This window comes from Heterodontus francisci, chromosome 8, assembly GCF_036365525.1.
Source record: "Heterodontus francisci isolate sHetFra1 chromosome 8, sHetFra1.hap1, whole genome shotgun sequence".
NCBI classification, from domain to species: domain Eukaryota; kingdom Metazoa; phylum Chordata; class Chondrichthyes; order Heterodontiformes; family Heterodontidae; genus Heterodontus; species Heterodontus francisci.
The window spans coordinates 38,348,144-38,366,849 of record NC_090378.1 but is presented as its reverse complement, the minus strand read 5'-3'; the positions used below and the strand labels follow the sequence as shown (position 1 = coordinate 38,366,849).

The window sequence follows — 18,706 nt, the reverse complement described above, 5'->3', positions numbered from 1 at the left end:
TGTTCCTAAAACAGAAATCATGCTGTGAAAGAATATCAGTCCCTTTGTGATCAAAGTCACAATGCCATGACTCATATAAATGTAAGAACATTTCTATCATTTGTACCATAAACAAGTGCAGTTCCATTTTAAAAAAATTTCATCAGTGACAATCAATTCCTCCTGGGGGGCTCATTGAGAACTGCAGCCGCACAATGATCTCATTTTTGTTCCAGTCATCGGCCAACGTGACAAATATATTTGATGGATTTTGTCCATAACTACAAGCATGAAGAGAAATTTAATCCCAGCAAGGATTCGAGGAAGATTAATATCACTTTGGAAATTCAAAAATCTCAGCATTATTTTGCATACCCGGTTAGGAACATCTTCTTTATCTTACAACTTACTGTGATGCATAAAAATGTTCAGTTCCCTAAGGCTTAGTTAGAAGTTGGTGGAATGTGTGTACAGAATTCTAAACACCTGGTTAAAAATTGAGGAGCTTACAAAACACTTGAGTTGCAGAAGAGAAGCTTGAATGGTTTGTTTAACAGACAAGCACTCTTGGATGAGCCACACCTTCCCCCAGTTAAACGTCTCTGAAGACCAAAACCATTGTCTTTAGTCCCCCACCACAAAGCAGTCAGGTTTTAATGTATGTTTCCATTGGTTGTCAGTCCATCTGATTATTTCTGTGAGTGTATGCCTGACAGTTAAAAAGTAGGCACATCTGGAGGAAAAACGTTTCACATAAATTCAAATCAACCTTTCCCAAGTGACAGTTAATCAGAATATTGCCCTTCATCTCTGGAATCTGGATCTTAAACAAAGCTCTGTTGTGATTGAATATGAGATCTTCTCAACTCCTCTTAGCTGCTTCACGAGGGAAATGCAACAAGGTGCATTTGTCCCAGGTTTGATTACGATCCTGTGCTAAGTTAGCCAATCTCAGCTAGGATAGCAGTGCTGGCCTGATTGTCTCTGGATAAAAGTGGAGTGGAATAAAAGAAAACAATTATCAACCTGAGTTGCCAATCCAGACTGCTGACCTGTTGGAAGTGTGTGCCTGTCAAGTGAGGACAATGCCACACAGAAACCTGGCAGCCCATGATGAAATAGCCCACTTCCATGGCTAATGTGTGATAATTATTATTTTTGAGAACATAACCCAAGCATTCAAGGGATAAAACATAGGCTAAAATTAAAAAGGACACCCTTTCTCTGCAAAACTTGAAATTTCTGAAGTTAAGATTTCAGATTTTCACTGGTTTTATTTCAGAATAATGAACGACAACAATCTTACAATACACTCTTATACATCAGGTACAATTAGTTTATGCTGTGCTTATACAATTCTTCTTATTGAGTGGACTGGCACAATTGTATGCGCTTGGATGGTATAAGGAATGAGAGGGTTGGGAACTGTTGTCTTTTAAACCAGATTCTCGTCAGTGTTAGTTCACTGTACAAAGCTACCCTTACACTCAGCAACACATGTAAAACCTCGATTGAAAAGCAACTTGCAACTATAAATATAGCACATGGCTTATTCTACTATGTGCTGCACTCCTTTGTAGTCTCACCCATCTTTACATCTACCACTTCTTCAACAAGTGGACACTTCAAATAACATCAACTGACAGCTTCCAGAGAAAAATTTCATAGCTGCTAATGAGTTTTGTTATCACAAGTTAAAGATAGTCTAGTGAAGAAAGGACTGGGACTATCAACAATGTGATATTTGGTGCATCAGAGGAACATCAGTTCCCAGGCATAGTGAAGAGGAAATGGAGATAAAGATAGAATATGCCAAATCTCTGCCCTGAAAAGAATGCTCTGGATTTCTTTGACTTCCCAAAATGGTCTAATTGAGCCTGTGCCTGAAGTAGACACGGACTGAGCATCTAAATGTAAATGAAGCAGAAGGGAGTGTTACAAGCTTCCAACTCTATTTTTCGCTTTGCCTGCTCATTAGGAACCCAGGAAGAAGTCTGGTGATGGGGTATGCACCTGGATCTTCATTTGAGGGCTTGCAGGGTTGCCCATGGCAGTCCAAAGATAAAAAAAGAGGAAACAAAGCATTTATTTTCTGAACCACAGGACGATCTTCAGGCCTTGAAACCTTCCACACAGCATTAGCCGGAAGGTCCCACTGCTATCATGCATATATGTAGCAGATATATTCAAGAAATCCATTAAAAAGGCATGCATGCTATAATCAGGCTTTAGAAAGTAATAATTTTATTCTGTGAGCATTAAACTTCCATTGACCTAGTAAAATTGAAGTCAATGGCAATCAGGGGAAATATTCCACTGGCTGGAGTCATAAGTGGCACAAAAGAAGATAGTTGTGGCTGTTGGAGGCCAATCATCTCCATCTCAGGATGATGCTGCAGGAGTTCCTCAGGATAGCGTCCTAGGCTCAACCATCGTCAGCTGCTTCATCAATGACCTTCCCTCGATCATAAGGTCAGAAGTGGGGATGTTTGCTGATGATTGCACAATGTTCTGTCCCATTCATAATTCCTCCGATGATGAAGCAATCTTTGCCTAAGTGCAGCAAGACCTGGACAATACTCAGGTTTGGGCTGATAAGTGGTAAATAACATTTGCATCACACAGGTCCAAGCAATGATCATCCCCAATAAGAGAGAGTCCAACCACTTCCCCTTGACATTCAATGACATTACCAATGCTGAATCCCCCACCATCAACTGCATGGGATTACTATTGACCAGAAACTTGACTGGATCAGCCATATAAATATCATGGCTACAAGAGCAGAACAGTGGCTGGATATTTTTTGGTGAGTAACTCACATCCTGACTCCCCAAAGCCTGTCCACCATCTACAAGGCACAAGTCGGGAGTGTGATGGAATACTCTCCACTTGCCTAAATGGGTGCAGCTCCAACAACACTCAAGAAGCTCGACACCATCTAGGATAGAACAGCCTGCCTGATTGGCACCACATCCACCACCTTAAACATTTAATCCCTCCACCATTTCATTTGCTTTCCGAATTATTTGCTGTACCTGCATGTTAACTTTTTGTGATTCATGTACAAGAATACCCAGATCCCTCTGTACCGCATCATTCCGCAGTCTCTCTCCATGTAAATAATGTTGTGCTTTTCTATTCTTCCTGCCAAAATGGACACCCTCACATTTGCCCACATTATACTTCATGTGCCAAATCTTTACCCACTCATTCAACCTATCTATATCTCTTTGCAGACACGTTCGGTGGTATTTATGCCGTACCCCTGACAAGTTTGGAGGCAGTGAGCACATTTAATTGGGTGGAGTGGTGGTGGGTGGGGACCTTTACTCCACCCAATTAAGTCAGTAGCGGAAAGGCCCGTGGACAGCTTTCCTGCCCCACTGCCAATTGAGGCCCTTAGGGGGCAGTTAATGCTCAATTAAGGGCCTCTTCCCACTGCCACTGGTATTAACCCAGTGGCAGGTGGCCCTGTCACCACGCAGGGAGCACGACATGCAAATGTTTGAGCTGCATGTGGCCCCTGGGTAGTGGGTGGGGGCAGTCCCTCATTCAAAGGCACTTAGTGCCTGATCGAGGGACCTTGTATCGGGAAGGGGGAGCCCAATGAGACCCAAACTCTGCCCTTGCTGCAAACCCCCCTACACCCCCTTCCCATGACCCCCACCCCACAAAACCCCTCCCGCCATCACTTACCTTTGGCCTGGGTCGCTCTGCTCTCCGGTGGGCATCGTTCTGGCAGCAGCCACCACCTCCCCAGTGGCACTGCTGAGCAAAAGAGCTGCCAGTCTCTGATTGGCCGGCAGCTCTCGGCGGGAGAGACCAATCCTCTATCCATGCTTATATATTACTCCCAACACCATGAGCTCTTATCTTGTGTAGTAACCTTATCGGGTGCCTTTGGAAATCCAAATACATCTACTGATTCCCCTGCTTGTTACATCCTCAAATAACTATAATAAATTTGTCCATCACAATTTCCCTTTCATAAAACCATATTGACTCTGCCTGATTGTATTATGATTTTCTAAATGTCCTATACTACCTCCTTAATAATGGATTATAGCATTTTCCCAATGTCAGATGTTAGGCTACCTGGTATCTAGTTTCCTGCTTTCTGTTACCCACCAACAGCCACACCCACCCCCCCACCCCGCCCACTTTCTTGAATGGAGGTGTTTCATTTTCAGTTTTCCAATCTGCTGGGACCTTTCCAGAATCTAGAGAATTTTGGAAGATTACAACTAATGCATCCACAATCTCAGTAGCCACTTCTTTTAAGATCCTAGGATCCTAAGCCATCAGGTCCAGGGAACTTGTCAGCCGTCAGTCCCATTAGTTTTCCTAGAACTTTTTCTCCAGTGATAGTGATTGTTTTAAGTTCCTCCCTCCCTTTTGCCTCTCGATTTTCTGCTATTCTTGGGATGTCTTTTGTGTCTTCTACTGTGAAGACAGATACAAAATTCTTGGTCAAAGTCTCTGACATTTTCTTGTTTCCCATTATTAATTCCCCAGTCCCATCCTCTGAAGAACCAACACTTACTTCAGCTACTCTCTTCCTTTTTATATATTTGTAGAAGCTTTTACTGCTTGTTTTTATATTTCTTGCGAGTTTATGCTCATTCTAATTGTTCCCTCTTAGTTATTTCTTTCGTCATCCTCTGTTGGTTTCTAAAATGTTCTCAATCTTAGAAAAGCACTCCCATTGTACCAGTATGAAATTATCCAATTCCCACACAAGCATCCTTATAGCTTCTCTATATGAGACTAGTAACTGATGGACAATTTGTGTTCATAAAGAACTGAGGTGTGAATATCAAAGCTCTTCATGTAAGATCCCCAGACCCAGAACTGGACTGAAACTATGCTCCCAAAGATGAAAGCACAGTCTGCCAATCCACTGTACACCCAATCATTAAAAGAACAGCTTTCATAATAGTGGGCTTTACCCATGTCTGCCAAGAAAAATTGCGATGCATAGATTATTTTGCAAAGGAACCAGAGGGCATCAGGAGCATAGATGCCAACAACTGGCTGCCCAAAATCCAAATTTTTTCGGAAATTCGGAGAAGAAGGGGATGACTTACAGGTCATAACTCAACCAGGCTCAGCAAAAAGAACTATTATCTCAGCACTAAGCTACTGCAGTGCCTGAGCCAGAAATATATTTCCCATAGGATGTGATGAAGTGTTGTTTTCAAATATTAAATAGTTGCTTTTTTTGTAAAGAAAAAAGTACAGAATTATTCTGAAAAATTGGGATGTAGGCTGGAATTTCATGCCACCCCAGCGAGCAGGACGGTGGCGGGGGTGTTGGCGTAAAATGGAGCGGGAGGCACCGGGAGGCCTTCCTGAGCCAATCCCGTCTCCGCCAGCACTTTACATAGGGCGGCGGGGGCGAAAAACAGCCCGTCTGTCCCAGGCCAATCAACCCCCTTAAGTGGCCATTTAATGGCCTTGGCCCACCTCCACACGGATTTTACACATGGCAAGCGGGCGGTCAAGGACCCAGAGAAGCCGCCAGGAAATACCAGGCGGCTGACGATCATCTGAGGGGGGAGGCCCGATGGATGGCCACCCCCTCTACCCCAACCACCCCCAATACCCAACATGCACCCCCCTTTCCCCCCCAGCCGACCACCCTTGCCTCGCTGGGGCCCAACCGATTACCTCCAGTGAGGCAACCAAAACTTATCTTAACTCCCGGTTCCATGTCTTCCTCTGTGGTCGGCTGGGCTGCAGTTCCAGAAGTGGTCACCGCTCCTGGTGGTGCTGCTGGGACTAAGAGCTGGCCAGCAGCTCAATGAGGCAGGACTTCTTCCCTCAAGCGGGTGGAAGTCCCGCCTCGGAACAATTAAAGTCAAAGGATCTGTAAAATATGGAACGGAACCCGGGCGAGGCGGAAGGGGTTCGCCACCAACCTTTCAGTCAGTGGCCAGTTCCTGTTCGCCCAACGTAAAATTACAGCCGTAGTCTTTTAAATATGGGATCCTGGTGTGCTACGAAAAGAAAATGTGTCCGTTAATAAGTATGTCAGCATCTCTTGCACCCGTTAATAGATTTTTCCCTGTTCGAGCATTTCGCAAGCACTGACTAAATCAGCAGCAACAGGCTGATCATGTAAAGCCTAAGAGAGGACACAAGGAGTTGATGCAGTTCAATAAAAGTTTTAATCACTGAACTGTAATGCTTCAGTTAGAGTTGCAGAGCCTCTGAACATGTTGTGTAGTTTTAAACAAAACCCCACAGACAATTACATTTTGGCAAATTCTAATCCTCATTCAGTAAATTGGAATTAAAACCATGTTTATATTTGCAGCAATATGAATTTTCCATTACGTGTTCTCTCAGATTGGGAGCAATGAACCAGCAATTACAGAAACACTTCAGTAACAGAAGGGAAAGCATGACAGGGTTTCCGGGGTTGTGGCGGAGGTGGTGGGGAGAGGAAGGTGGTGGGTGAGGTATAAAAACATTGGGATTTGAATCAAGCTCATCATAAAGGATTATTTCAAATCAAGTTGCTTTAGAGATGATTTAAAACTGGCATCTGGAGCTTGGAATTAGCACTCTGAAGAATTTTGTAAGTAACAGTGGCGTTAACACTAAATTTCAATTCGAATCGGTTGTATGAGGCTTTATTGTTCTACTATATTTCAGAGAGTGAATCTCCCTGAGCTACTCTTACACACTTAGTGGTCAGATCAACAGTGGCAATAGCAGAGGTTAAGGAGCAGGTTCTCCTAATGATCTTCTAGATGGTATCATCTTTCTTTGGCCTCCTTGTCTCGAGAGACAATGGGTAAGCGCCTGGAGGTGGTCAGTGGTGCGTGGAACAGCGCCTGGAGTGGCTATAAAGGCCAATTCTAGAGTGACAGACTCTTCCACAGGTGCTGCAGAAAAATATGTTTGTCAGGGCTGTTACACAGTTGGCTCTCTCCTTGCGCCTCTGTCTCTTTTCCTGCCAACTGCTAAGTCTCTTCGACTCGCCACACTTTAGCCCCACCTTTATGGCTGTCCGCCAGCTCTGGCGAAAGCTGGCAACTGACTCAGTTGTTATCATCTAGAGCATAATTTTACAGACAACATTGAGGAAACAGGACTGAAACGCAATATGAGATAGATAGATAAATACAATCTTTACATGGTATAATAAAATAAGTATATCTAATGTATATTTCCTGCCTGTCATTCTAGTTTACTTGACTATCACTTCAGTATCATGCTGCAAATTTTTGTGTTACCCTTTAAAGTTACAGAGTTAGTCATTTGGAATGGGCAAAGTCTCCTATTAATGAAAATACGTTAATTGACACAGGAACCAGCAGGTCTGTGAATCCTGACTGGCCTTACTGCACATAAAAGTGAAGGACATCCAGAGCTCTACAGTGAGACATGAAAACCAATTAACTCCCTCAAGTTGGCATCAATGTTTTCTACATTTCCTTCGGAGATGGGTTTGAAGGCAGGACCGGGAGCAAATTCTGACAGTCACGCTTTTGGTTGGCTCCTCAATACATTCCTGCCTCCAAGCAGGAAAGCCAACTCGGACCACTTGAGGGACTAATTAGAGGCAAGATGCCACCACCGCCAGGATCTTCCCAACAGGTGCCTGGAGGCGGCCTCTCAGCGGCTGCCCCGGAGCTATTGATGTATCCTCAAAATCGCCCCATCCCGGAGTCGCGGGAATCAGAGGGCCACAGCCATGGCCACAAGCAATCCTGTGGACGGATTTTCCCTTAGCAGTGATGGCAAGACCGCTGTGGCCATTCTTCATTTTTAAATTTCCATATAGCTTCAGACAGCGCCTCCATCTTAGACACCCTCGCTGTCCAGCAGCGCTCATCTCTCCCAGTGAATCCACATCATCAGGCCCTCTGATCGCACCTCGCACCTCAGGAGCCTGCCCGCCGTCCTTAATTAGACAGCAAACGCAGAGAAGGCCTCTTAATTGGCCATCTCTGGGAAGATCACGCAGGCAGGCTGACACAGACACCATCGGGGTTGGGACCTTGAAATTGTCTCGACATCCAAGAATCTTATAAGACCAGAAGATACCACCCACAATCTCCATCACGACAAGAGTATCAGATGAATGGGAACACCACCATCTCAACACCTCTCTCCAAGTCACACACCATTCCGCCTTGGATGTATATTACTGTCCCTTTGTTGTCATTGGATCTATTAAGATTCACCATATGGGCAACAAGAAACTGGCACACTACCTTCTCAAGTGCAAGTAGGAACAGGCAATAAATGCTGGTCTTTCCAGCCATGCTTATATACCAAAAAATTAATCTTAATAAAACAGACAAAATCAGAGAATGGTGCTCAGCAACATTGAAACGAAACTAAAAGGTGAGACCTATGCAAATGTTTATCAGTCAGTTTGATAAAAAAAAGTCCATAAAAACAGAAAAGATTTTAAATATTCAGTAGGTCAGGCAGCAGGTGTGAAGAGAAACAGGGTTAACATTTCATGAGTTCTGATGAAAGGTCACAGACCTGAAACCTTGGGTTGGATTTTATTCTGGGGAATGCGGGTGGGGCGGGGGCGGGGGCGGTTCCTGGCAGCAGGCTGGAAGGCGGGGGACACCCCGCCTCAGCCCTCCATTGCAACCCTTTTGCTATCATATGGCAGGCAGGCAATTAACTGCCCACCATCAGGGACATGGTCCCTTTAAGGAACAAGCTCCTGTCTCTAGAGCTGCCGGCCAATCAGAAGGTCGACAGCTCTGCAGCACTGGCAGAGCCACCAGGAGCGGTGGCCACTGCCAGTACTGCAGGAGGCCCTGCACTATGAAGACTGGAGAAGACCATGGGAGAGGTAATTGGGGTCAGGGTCACCGCGGCTATTCAGGCAGGCCCCGGTGACAGGTTGGGGGGGTGTTAGTGAAGGTGGGCAGGGTTCTTCCCGGGGGTGGCCATTGCCACAGGGGGTGGGGGAGCCCTCCAGTGGCCATGGAGTAACCCCAGAGGAGAGAGCCCCCTGACCCCACTAGGAGGCCACCAGGCTTTATGGCAGCGTCTTCCCGTGGCAGCGAGCCCTTCCACCTTCTACAAAATGGCAGGGGGCCGGGGTGATGTCAGGAACAGTGCCCCCTGCCATTTTGTTTGGTGCCCCCACCTCCATGACTGCCTCCAAGGGCAGTACAAATCCTGACCCTTAACTCCGTTTCTCTCCACAGATGCTGCCTGACCTGCTGAATATTTACAGCATTTTCTGTTTTTATTTCAGGTTTCCAGCAACCGCACTATTTTGCTTTTGTGATAATAAAGTACCAATGAGTGATAGGAGTGATGGGACAACTCTTGCTCATCCTCCAACGTCTGATTCAGAAGTGACAAAAACCTGAAAAACATTATCAGCACGATTTCATACCCAGAATCTAGGGATTTGATGTCAGAGGCCTAGAAAAGGGCAAGTAAAGCTGCAAGGAGGAGAAAATGACTGAAGTGCAAGATTTTTGTGTTTGCTTGATCTGCATTCCCAATATAGGTCACATTATACTTGAAAGAAGCTTTGTCCATTCAGACATGGTTAATGTAACCAGGGTAACTGAAGTAAAATAAAGAAGCAATTAGCTCAAAGATATGCTTTGTTTTCAATTGAAAATAGGTTCTATTCAGGGAAGTGGCTTTTGCATGCGATTAACCGCTGTGTCAATTATAGATCAAAAGTGATGAGTTTGGCTTTAAAAGGAAATGAAGCTTTAGAACTCGAGTTTGAAGTGCATCAACAGAATGCAATCTCGTAAATCTGAACCTTTACAAAGCCATGGCTAACTAAGGAAATGTGAGCAATTCCAGGGAAAGCTAAATGAGACCATTCTAACTGTCTCAGGATTAACAAATTGAGATGGACACTGACATAGGTGTTTGTATTTGGAGAGGGGGCCCTCTATATTTGGTGTCAAACTATGCTCAGTGCTAGTGCTGTTATCTCTGAGTCAGAAAGTCATGGGTTCGAGCCTATCTGCAATGACTTAAGAACATAATCCAAGCTGACACTTAAGTGCAGTACTGAGGGAGTGCAGCACTGTTCTGGTGCTGTCTTTGAGATGAGATGTTAAAATGAGGCCTTGTCCATTCCTTGAGTGGCTATAACAGATCCCACTAATCAAAGAAGAAGTAGGGAGTTCTCCCTGTGTCCTTGACAACATTTCCTGCTCAACACAAAAAACAAATTATCTGATAATTTATATCATTGTTGCTATTGAGACCTTGTTGGGTGGAAATTAAGTATCACATATTGCTATGTTAAAACATGGACTACATTTCAAAGGTATTTTGTTGGCTATGACGTCCTGATATTGTGAAGGGCGTTCTATGAATGTGAGTTTTTTTCCTTCCTCTTTATAGACAGCATTAAGAGCTCCTAGGTCAGGCATAATATGGGCTAGAAATAAAGTTCCTTCTAATCTGCCACAGCAATATTCTTCAATTCCAACCTACCCCTTCATTGCAGCTGTGTGACATTGCTGTTTTCTGTTAATTTGTTTGAAATGGTCTCTATCTAACCCTTGCAAATTCTGTATGTATTCATTCAGTTATCCAGCACCAGGCTGAGAAGCTCCACCACACCAAATCCTCAATGACATACACTCACTGTTTCAAAATAAAAATGTCAGTTAGTTCCTCTGCATTCAGTTTATTTCGGAGCTGTGGAGCCCGTGAAGTTTGATCAGTGTGGGCCAGTCCCTGTTCATCTTCTACTGTGTTGGAGAGATGTTACTAGAATGGGGACAGAGCAGGGGAGGGGGACTTATTGGATTGCTCTTCGAAAGAGTCAGCACAGACCAATAGGCCTCTTTCTGTACTGTATTATTCTATGGTTCTATGTTGAGCCTACACAAGTCGATGCCAGATGAAGCAGCAAAAACACAGTCAATTCTATGCATGAAACAAGAGATGCCACAGTTACACCTCAACAGCTTGTATTGCTCCAATATGACCTTGCATTACATTACCAATGAATATTCAGTCTGCTTGTCCAGCCTGCAAAATTCTCTGAATGCTGCCATCATCTGGAATTATGATTCTTGCACATCAATGTTTAAATGAAGTTTAAAATTAATCAATACTTGCTGAACTACTGTGACCTTTCATCAGAACTGAGTCACAGACCTGAAACGTTAACACTGCTTCTCTCTCCACAGATGCTGTCTAACCTACTGAGTATTTCCAGCATTTACGGTTTTTATTTCAGATTTCTAGCATCTACAGTATTTTGTTTTTATTTTCATGATTAAAATCATGGCCCTGATTTTAACACAGTTCGCTCACTGGGAACAGGGTGGGTGAGTGGTTAAAAACAGGGAAATTGACTAACCTTCTTTCTGCCAGAAACTGGCTGACCTCCATTTTGACTCTGCAGCTGACTAAGATCAGAAATGCACCCTCGTAAATACACTCAAATCGCGGACTGATAGCATGATAGGACCCTAACACAATTTTAACTATATGGTCCTGCCCATCAGCCATCCCGCTGAATAAAACTTAGCGACGTCAGCTTTACAAACTGATTGATATGACTGAAAGTTGCATGTAAACACCTGCAGGCACTCAAGCCAAAAGGATCTGTGTACCATTGTGAGCAGTGCATTTACAAACCAGTTCTGACTTTCCAGTTTGCTTCCTTCTGATGTCCCTGCCCCTCCTTACCTATCCTCATTAAGCACTCACTGGTTATCATGGGCACTGTTTTTGCGTCACTCCTGTGGACAGATGAACGAACAGTTAAAGGAAGAGGAGCAACAGCCTGAAGAACAAGGACAGGCAGCACCTGGGCCTGTTAGAAGGCAGCAGGTGAGGGTGGAGCTGCTCATCAAAAGCCTTACCCAGCCCACAAGGTTTATAGGTCAAGACTTACTTTTGAGGATATATCTGAGAAGCAGTGCAGGAGAAAGCTGCTCTTCACCAGGAAGGCTGTCGCTGACCTATGCTTTGCCAGTGAAAGCTACCAATACTCTTAACTTTTTCACCACAGACCCCTTGCAGGCCGCGACAGGGAACATCACTCACATCTCCCAGTCTGTAGTACACAACTACATCAAACAGGTCACTGGTGTGCTCCTTCTTCGAGCATCCAGTAAAATACCTTTGCAATAGATGCCAATAGTCAGAATGAGAGAGTGCTGGGATTTGCGCAGTGGCCTCCCTAGTATCAAAGACATAATAGACTACACCATAGCTATTAGGGCAGCAGAAGACAATCCAGCAGCTTATGTGAACAGGAAGGGTTTCCACTCCAGTAGCACTATAAAGTTGGATGGTCCTCCACAGTCTTAGCCAGCTTCCTGTTGGTGTGTCTTGGCCTTCCTGGAGATTCTCCTGGCATTAACTGGGAAGAGAATTTCCTCCTGGCTCTGAGCCTTCCAGCAGTAACTCTAGGGAGGCTTCAGAGAGCCTCGGAGCTTGCCTGTGACTCATGCTGAAGCCGTTTCTTCCTCTAACACTCCAACACTCCAACAAAGAAATCTTGCAGAAGGGAAGGCAACCTCCCTTGGAAAGATGTATTGCTGCTTCAAATAGGCCTCTCTAACTGACCTGCCAGAAATTGCACTCTGAAAATGGCTTTCCTGGTGGGTCAGAAAATCAGGTTGGAAACCCACAGGTGAGATTATAAAATAGGCTGGGCCTGCAGCAGGTGAATTTTAAATTGACACCAAAACGCACCCACCAAAAACTAGCCTGGAGTCCAAATTGGAGCTCATGACACATATTTCAGCCTTTCTTACACTTGTAGAAGTGTCTTCCAACAAATGGTCTGATGGCAAAATGTCAAAGCTTCCACTGAGGTAAGCAACTCATTAATGGAGAACAGGTTGGAGCTGATGTAAAGGGTTAATACGCACAACAGCATTTTCCATCAAACCCAATGGAATTCAGTCCCTCCACACAAGTTGAAACCAGTGAAAGTATTAAAACTGTAGAGTCTGTTGGAAAGTCCCTGCAAATGATTACTGTCTGCTTCTCAAGGTTAATATTTTCACCAGCTTTGAGCTTTAGATTTTTTGGGAATTTCCATTATAGACCACAACATAATAGTCTCAAATGCACAAAAGAGAGAGCAATGGGACCAGAGACTTCACAAGCTCTTTTAATGTTCATAGATTTTAAAGTTATGTTATTTTGGCAACTTACAATAATGTGATATATATTCATGCTTTATGATATTCATGATATATTCATGTCATGCTTTACTGAGGTAAGAAATCATCTATTACAGTAGACATCACTTATCTAACATCCAAACTGATAAATAATTTCAGCCTGACCCTGCTTAATCCACATACTGTCGATCTTTGTAAACCTTTCTTTTTCTCTATAACTATTTCCATTTCCTTTCCTCCTTCCCTGCTCTACTCAAGGTATTGTTTTCTCTCCCTCTGTTTCTTGGCCTCCTGCCTGACTTCATTCTGCAATCAAGATGGTAGGCAATACGAAACCTATGGCATCTGTCAGCGCTGCCTTTGAGATATCTACTCAGTTTTGTGATGCTACATTGACTATTCATTATTATTTTCTCAGTTACGATCAATAGGTGCAGCCTGCTTTGAAAAGTATGCTGCCATCCCATCATTTTAACAGTTGAGGCAAGTTTGTGGATGTTACGACATATGCTTTCCATTTGAAATTTTATAGGAATAAAGGTTGTTTTAATAAAAACTGTATCATCACTTGCAAAGGTTTTATCACTGCATATATACCAACCTAAAAAATAGCAAATGCTGAACAATAGTTTCAGCTGTCACCATCCTCGCAGAGCTAACAACTCAACAGATTTGTATATAGAAAGGCATAAGAAAACGAAGAGGTGAAAATCATCTGATATTCCAACACAAACCCGCCATCACACATATTCAGGTACCACTATCTGAAAGGAGGAGGCCTTAACATCGACACAGACCCAAGAACAGTTGGTTCATGTTCAATACATCATGAATGACCAACCAGTCACCCGGCAGCCAGTGTCTGGTGCACTTTCAAGGATATAAAAAGAAGAAAGCATTGGCTGTCTGACTAGAGTTGTTATAAGAAAAAAGGATTAGCATTTATGTAACCCCTTTCACAACATCAGGACATCCCAAAGCACTTTACAACCAATGATGTAGACTTTTGAAGTGTAGTCACTGTTGTAGTGTAGGAAGAATCAGAGAAAAATACATCTTACAGTCATTGGTGATAAATAGCATCCGCATGGAAGGTGGCAGGATCCCCAAGGACACATTGTACAGCGAGCTCACCACTGGTATCAGACCCACCGGCCGTCCGCGTCTCCGCTTTAAGGACGTCTGCAAGTGCGATATGAAGTCCTGTGACATTGACCACAAGTCGTGGGAGTCAGTTGCCTGTGATCACCAGAGCTGGCGGACAGCCATAAAGGCGGGGCTAAAGAGTGGCAAGTCAAAGAGACTTAGCAGTTGCAGGAAAAAAGACAGAAGCGTAAGGAGAGTGCCAACTATGTAACAGCCCCAACAACCAATTTTATCTGCAGCGCCTGTGAAAGAGTCTGTCACTCTAGAATTGGCCTTTATAGCCACTCCAGGCGCTGCTTCACAAACCACTGGCCACCTCCAGGCGCTTGCCCATTGTCTCTCGAGACAAGGAGGCTAAAGAGAACAGCAGTCAATAATAACAACAATATTCTGAACATTGGCGTGCAAATGGATATACCAGTTTATCAACACGCAATTCATGTATGGAGGAGCGTATTATATCCTAGCTCAAATAGGTCCCAATACCTCCAATGTTCAATATTGACTAAGCTATTGAGCAAACATAACTTGAAAACTTAATTATCATCCTGTTCCTTAACAATTGCTCATACATTGATCAGTCATTGTGTTAAGTATATTGTTACCTTCGAGGCACTAAAGTACTCAGATACAACCACTCACAGGACAATATAAAATGACCTAGTTCTAGCCTAAGAACATCACCCTTTATTGCACCACTTTAACACTTCCATTTCCCACATAATCCATATTAAATGAGACTGTAAAACCAACAGAAATCTTTTCCAAATCCATCTCCTCCACTTGTTACTTAACAGTTAATTGAGCTTGTTACTTTCTCATTTATTCCAAATTGCTTATGCAAGAATATTCATGCCAGCATGTGTCATCCCTCTATTTAATGTGAGTTACTGAACTTACATGATGTTGAAAGCTTTTTTTTAAAGAAGTAACTCAGTCCATCTAGCCCTGGATCTTTCAATGGGCTGTGTCTAGTCTATGTACAATTTTCACTGTAATACTCACCCCCATTTATTCAATCATGCATCCGAGCCTAGAAAACTAGCTGACCAACAAATTCAAAGGAGCAAACACAGCCTCAAAGAGCTGACAACTCAAGAACAAACAGTTGCACCACTCAAGCAGTATCTATACACAACATTCTTTCATTTGTAGTGGAGGGAAAAAAGGACATAAAAGCCTTTGAGCAAAACACATTATTTTATCCTTGTACAAAGCCTTGATTAGGCCTCAGTTAGAACACTGTGTTCAGTTTTGATCTCCCCACATATAGGGTGTTATTGAGACTTTGCAAGAGGTTCTGAGGAGGACCACAAAATTAATTCCAAGTCTAAAGAATCTTTAGCTCAGTCTTTACAGAAGTATAGACTTAGGGTTGATTAAGGTTTATAAGACAATGAAGGGATTAGATTGTACTCATACAGACAAAAGGGCAGAAATTTGGGCGCACACTGTTTGAGCATGTGTGCTGGCACAGAGTACATTCCCTACATCGGAAGGGTGAGGCCCGAGGTGTGCCCGACATTAGGCTTCAGGCCTCATTTCAATGGTGTCAGTACAGCACAAACAGATAGCCGACGAAAAGTAAGCAAAGTTCATCTGCTGCTAACTCTGCAGCAGCCCTCAGCTGAGTGAAGCCCTCAGGAAGGTGGTACAGGGAGGGAGGGGTGTGTGGGTGGGGGGACATAGGAGACAAGGGAGTGGGATCAGAGTCTGTGGGACCGAAGGTCGGAGGCCACAAGGAGATAGGAGGCTGGGGTGGGGACTGGAGGCTAGGAGAGACTTAGGAGGTTGGTGAGGGTGATCCAGGGAGAGCAGAGATGGGAGACCAAGGAGAGAATTGGAAGTTAGGGTTTGGAAAATAGGAGGAGAGATAGGAGGTCAGGGAGGGGAATCAGAAGCAGGGTCAGGGAGAGTGGCTTTGATATGGGGAGAGATTGGAGATCTTGCGTTCTTTAAATGCTGGATCGGGAGCAGTAAGTTTCAGAAACTTATCTTTTTGATGGCAGGTGCTCCCATTGTGTGATATTCCTAAGTGCTACCTCAGGATAAACCAATCTTGCAGTGGTGGCCTTAAACAAGCATTAAGTGCCTTTTTCACAAATACAAAGGCCCGACAAGGTGCTGCATTACATACCGAACCATCAGGTTTACAGTCAGAGGTGGCTGTGTTGAGCATTATGTCAAAAGAAGGATGTCACAAATACTTTATCAAGGTTAGGTGGGGAAGATTTCCGTGTAAACTTATAATAAGAGAGATAAAGATAGGAAGCTCAGGTCTGACAATACAGAAGACATTCGACAGCTTGCAGGAAGCTTATAATGTGAGGTGCAAGACTGATCACTATGTAGCAAATGAGATATTGATAAAAAGAAATTAGCATTTCTGTTTAATGATACACAAAGTACAAGGAAGGAGCTTAGAGAAAAATATTAAAACAAAAAACGACAACATCAGGAGAAAAAGGATTAAAAGCCATTACATTTCTAATAATTCTATTGGCCCAGATTTTGCTGCAGCAGGGCATTTAATGGAGTCTCCTGTTAGGCATGTTACACATTTTTGCCCACATAGTTCTGAAAGTGCGAGCTGATCACAGCGCAGCAAGGGAAACAGGACATCTGGGACATGAGTGAATGGGGCAACCAGCAGGATACTTCCTTAACAAATTATATTTAAGGATTGGGAAATAAACAGCGCAAGGATTGAGAAGGAAGTGTGAATTAGAGTTGATGAATTCAATTCAAATCAGGTATAGAATGGATTTTGTTCACAGTCCAACATTGGGATCTGTGGTGGGGGTGCTGGTGAATCAGAGCGGCAGCGCCACTACAGAACCCGATGCCAGGATTGCCAGACCCGATCTTCCTGGGGGCAGAATAGGCCTACATCGGTCTTCCCGCCCAGAGGCCAATTAAGGCCCTTAAGTGGTCTACTGATAACTAGTTAAGAGCCTCTTCCCGCCGCCACAGGGATCTTACCAGTGGCAGTGGTGGGCCTCCTGCGAGCTTGGGTGGGGGCTTCCTCCTTTGTGGGCAATTCATGGCCCACAAAGGACTTCCCTTGGGAAACACTGTACCCCCAGGAACCCTTTCCCTGGACCGAATGCCCCCCATCACCCCTTGTAGCGGCCTTCCAGACCTGCCCCAGCGACCCCATCTCACCTACCTCGAGTCCAGGGTTCCATCTCTGGGGCTGGGTCCGAGGCCTCTGCAGTACCGGCAGTGGCCACCGCTCCTGGTGGTGCTGCTGATCCTGTTGAGCTGCCAGCCCTGTGATTGGCCAGCAGCTCTTGGGAGCGGGATTCCCGTCCCTACTAAATGTTTAAAGGGACAGGGATCCCACCTTCTTCAACTTTGATGGCCAAAGACTGGAGGATAGCTCCGGGTGCCAGAAAAAGTGCAGAGGCGGGGCTCCCCCAACTATTCCGGCCCCGCCTCCTGCACAAATCCAGCTCAAAGAGAGGGAAAGAAAGATTGAATTAAGAGACAGAGTAAAAGAGGAAGAAAAAAACATTCAACAACAATTAATACCTGACGGAATGAGATTTCTCACTTGTAATAGTTGATTTTTAATGGCAGAGAGAAGTTAATTGGCAATGATTAACAATTTTTTTTTATTTGTTCTTGGGATGTGAGCATTGAGACAAGGCCAGCATTTATTGTCCATCTCTAATTGCCTTTGAGAAGGTGATGGTGAGCCGCATTCTTGAACTGCTATAGTCCATGTGGTGTAGATACACCCACAGCGCTATTCGGAAGGGAGTTCCAGGATTTTGTCCCAACGGCAGTGAAGGAATGGAGATATAGTTCCAAGTCAGGATGGTGTGTGGCTTGGAGGGGAACTTGCAGCGTCTGCTGCCCTTGTCCTTTTAGGTGGTAGAGGTTACCATTTTGGAAGGTGCTGTTGAAGAAGCTTTGGTGAGTTATTGCAGGGCATCTTGTAGATGGTACTGCTGCTGACACTCTGCACTGGTGGTGGAGGGAGTGACTGTTTAAGGTGGCGTTTAGAGTGCCAATCAAGCAGGCTGCTTTACCCTGAATGGTGCTGAGCTTCTTGAATGTTGTTGGAGCTGCATTCATCTAGGCATGTGGAGAGTATTCCATCACACTCATCACTTGTGCCTTGTAGATGGTGGACAGGCATTGGGGAGTCAGGGGCTCAGTTACTCGCCACAGAATTCCCAGCCTCTGACCTGCTATTACAGCCACAGTATTTATATGGCTGGTCCAGTAAAGTTTCTGATCAGTGGTCACCCTCAGGGTGTTGATGGTGGAGGATTCAGCATTGGTAATGCCATTGAATATCAAGGGGAGATGGTTAAATTCTCTCTTGTTGGAGATGGTCATTGCCTGGCACTTGTGTGGCACGAATGTTACTTGCCACTTATCAGCCCAAGTCTCAATGTTGTTCAAGTCTTGCTGCATATGGACACAGACTGCTTCATTTTCTGAGGAAT

At 44.3% G+C, this 18,706-nt stretch overlaps 1 protein-coding gene across 2 annotated transcripts in view; it reads right to left on the bottom strand.

Annotated features, from left to right (window-relative positions):
- Window positions 1-1,306: 1,306 nt before the first annotated feature.
- LOC137372762 (BTB/POZ domain-containing protein 19-like) overlaps window positions 1,307-18,706 on the bottom strand; it is a 242,976-nt gene continuing 225,576 nt past the window's right edge. Inside the window, exon 9 of one of the 2 annotated variants that reach the window (XM_068036977.1) lies at window positions 1,307-2,532. In XM_068036977.1, the coding sequence (XP_067893078.1) occupies window positions 2,500-2,532 (33 nt within the window). In that variant the 3' untranslated portion in view covers window positions 1,307-2,499. The remainder of the gene's footprint in view (window positions 2,533-18,706) is intronic. The other variant, XR_010975493.1, reaches the window with a different exon arrangement.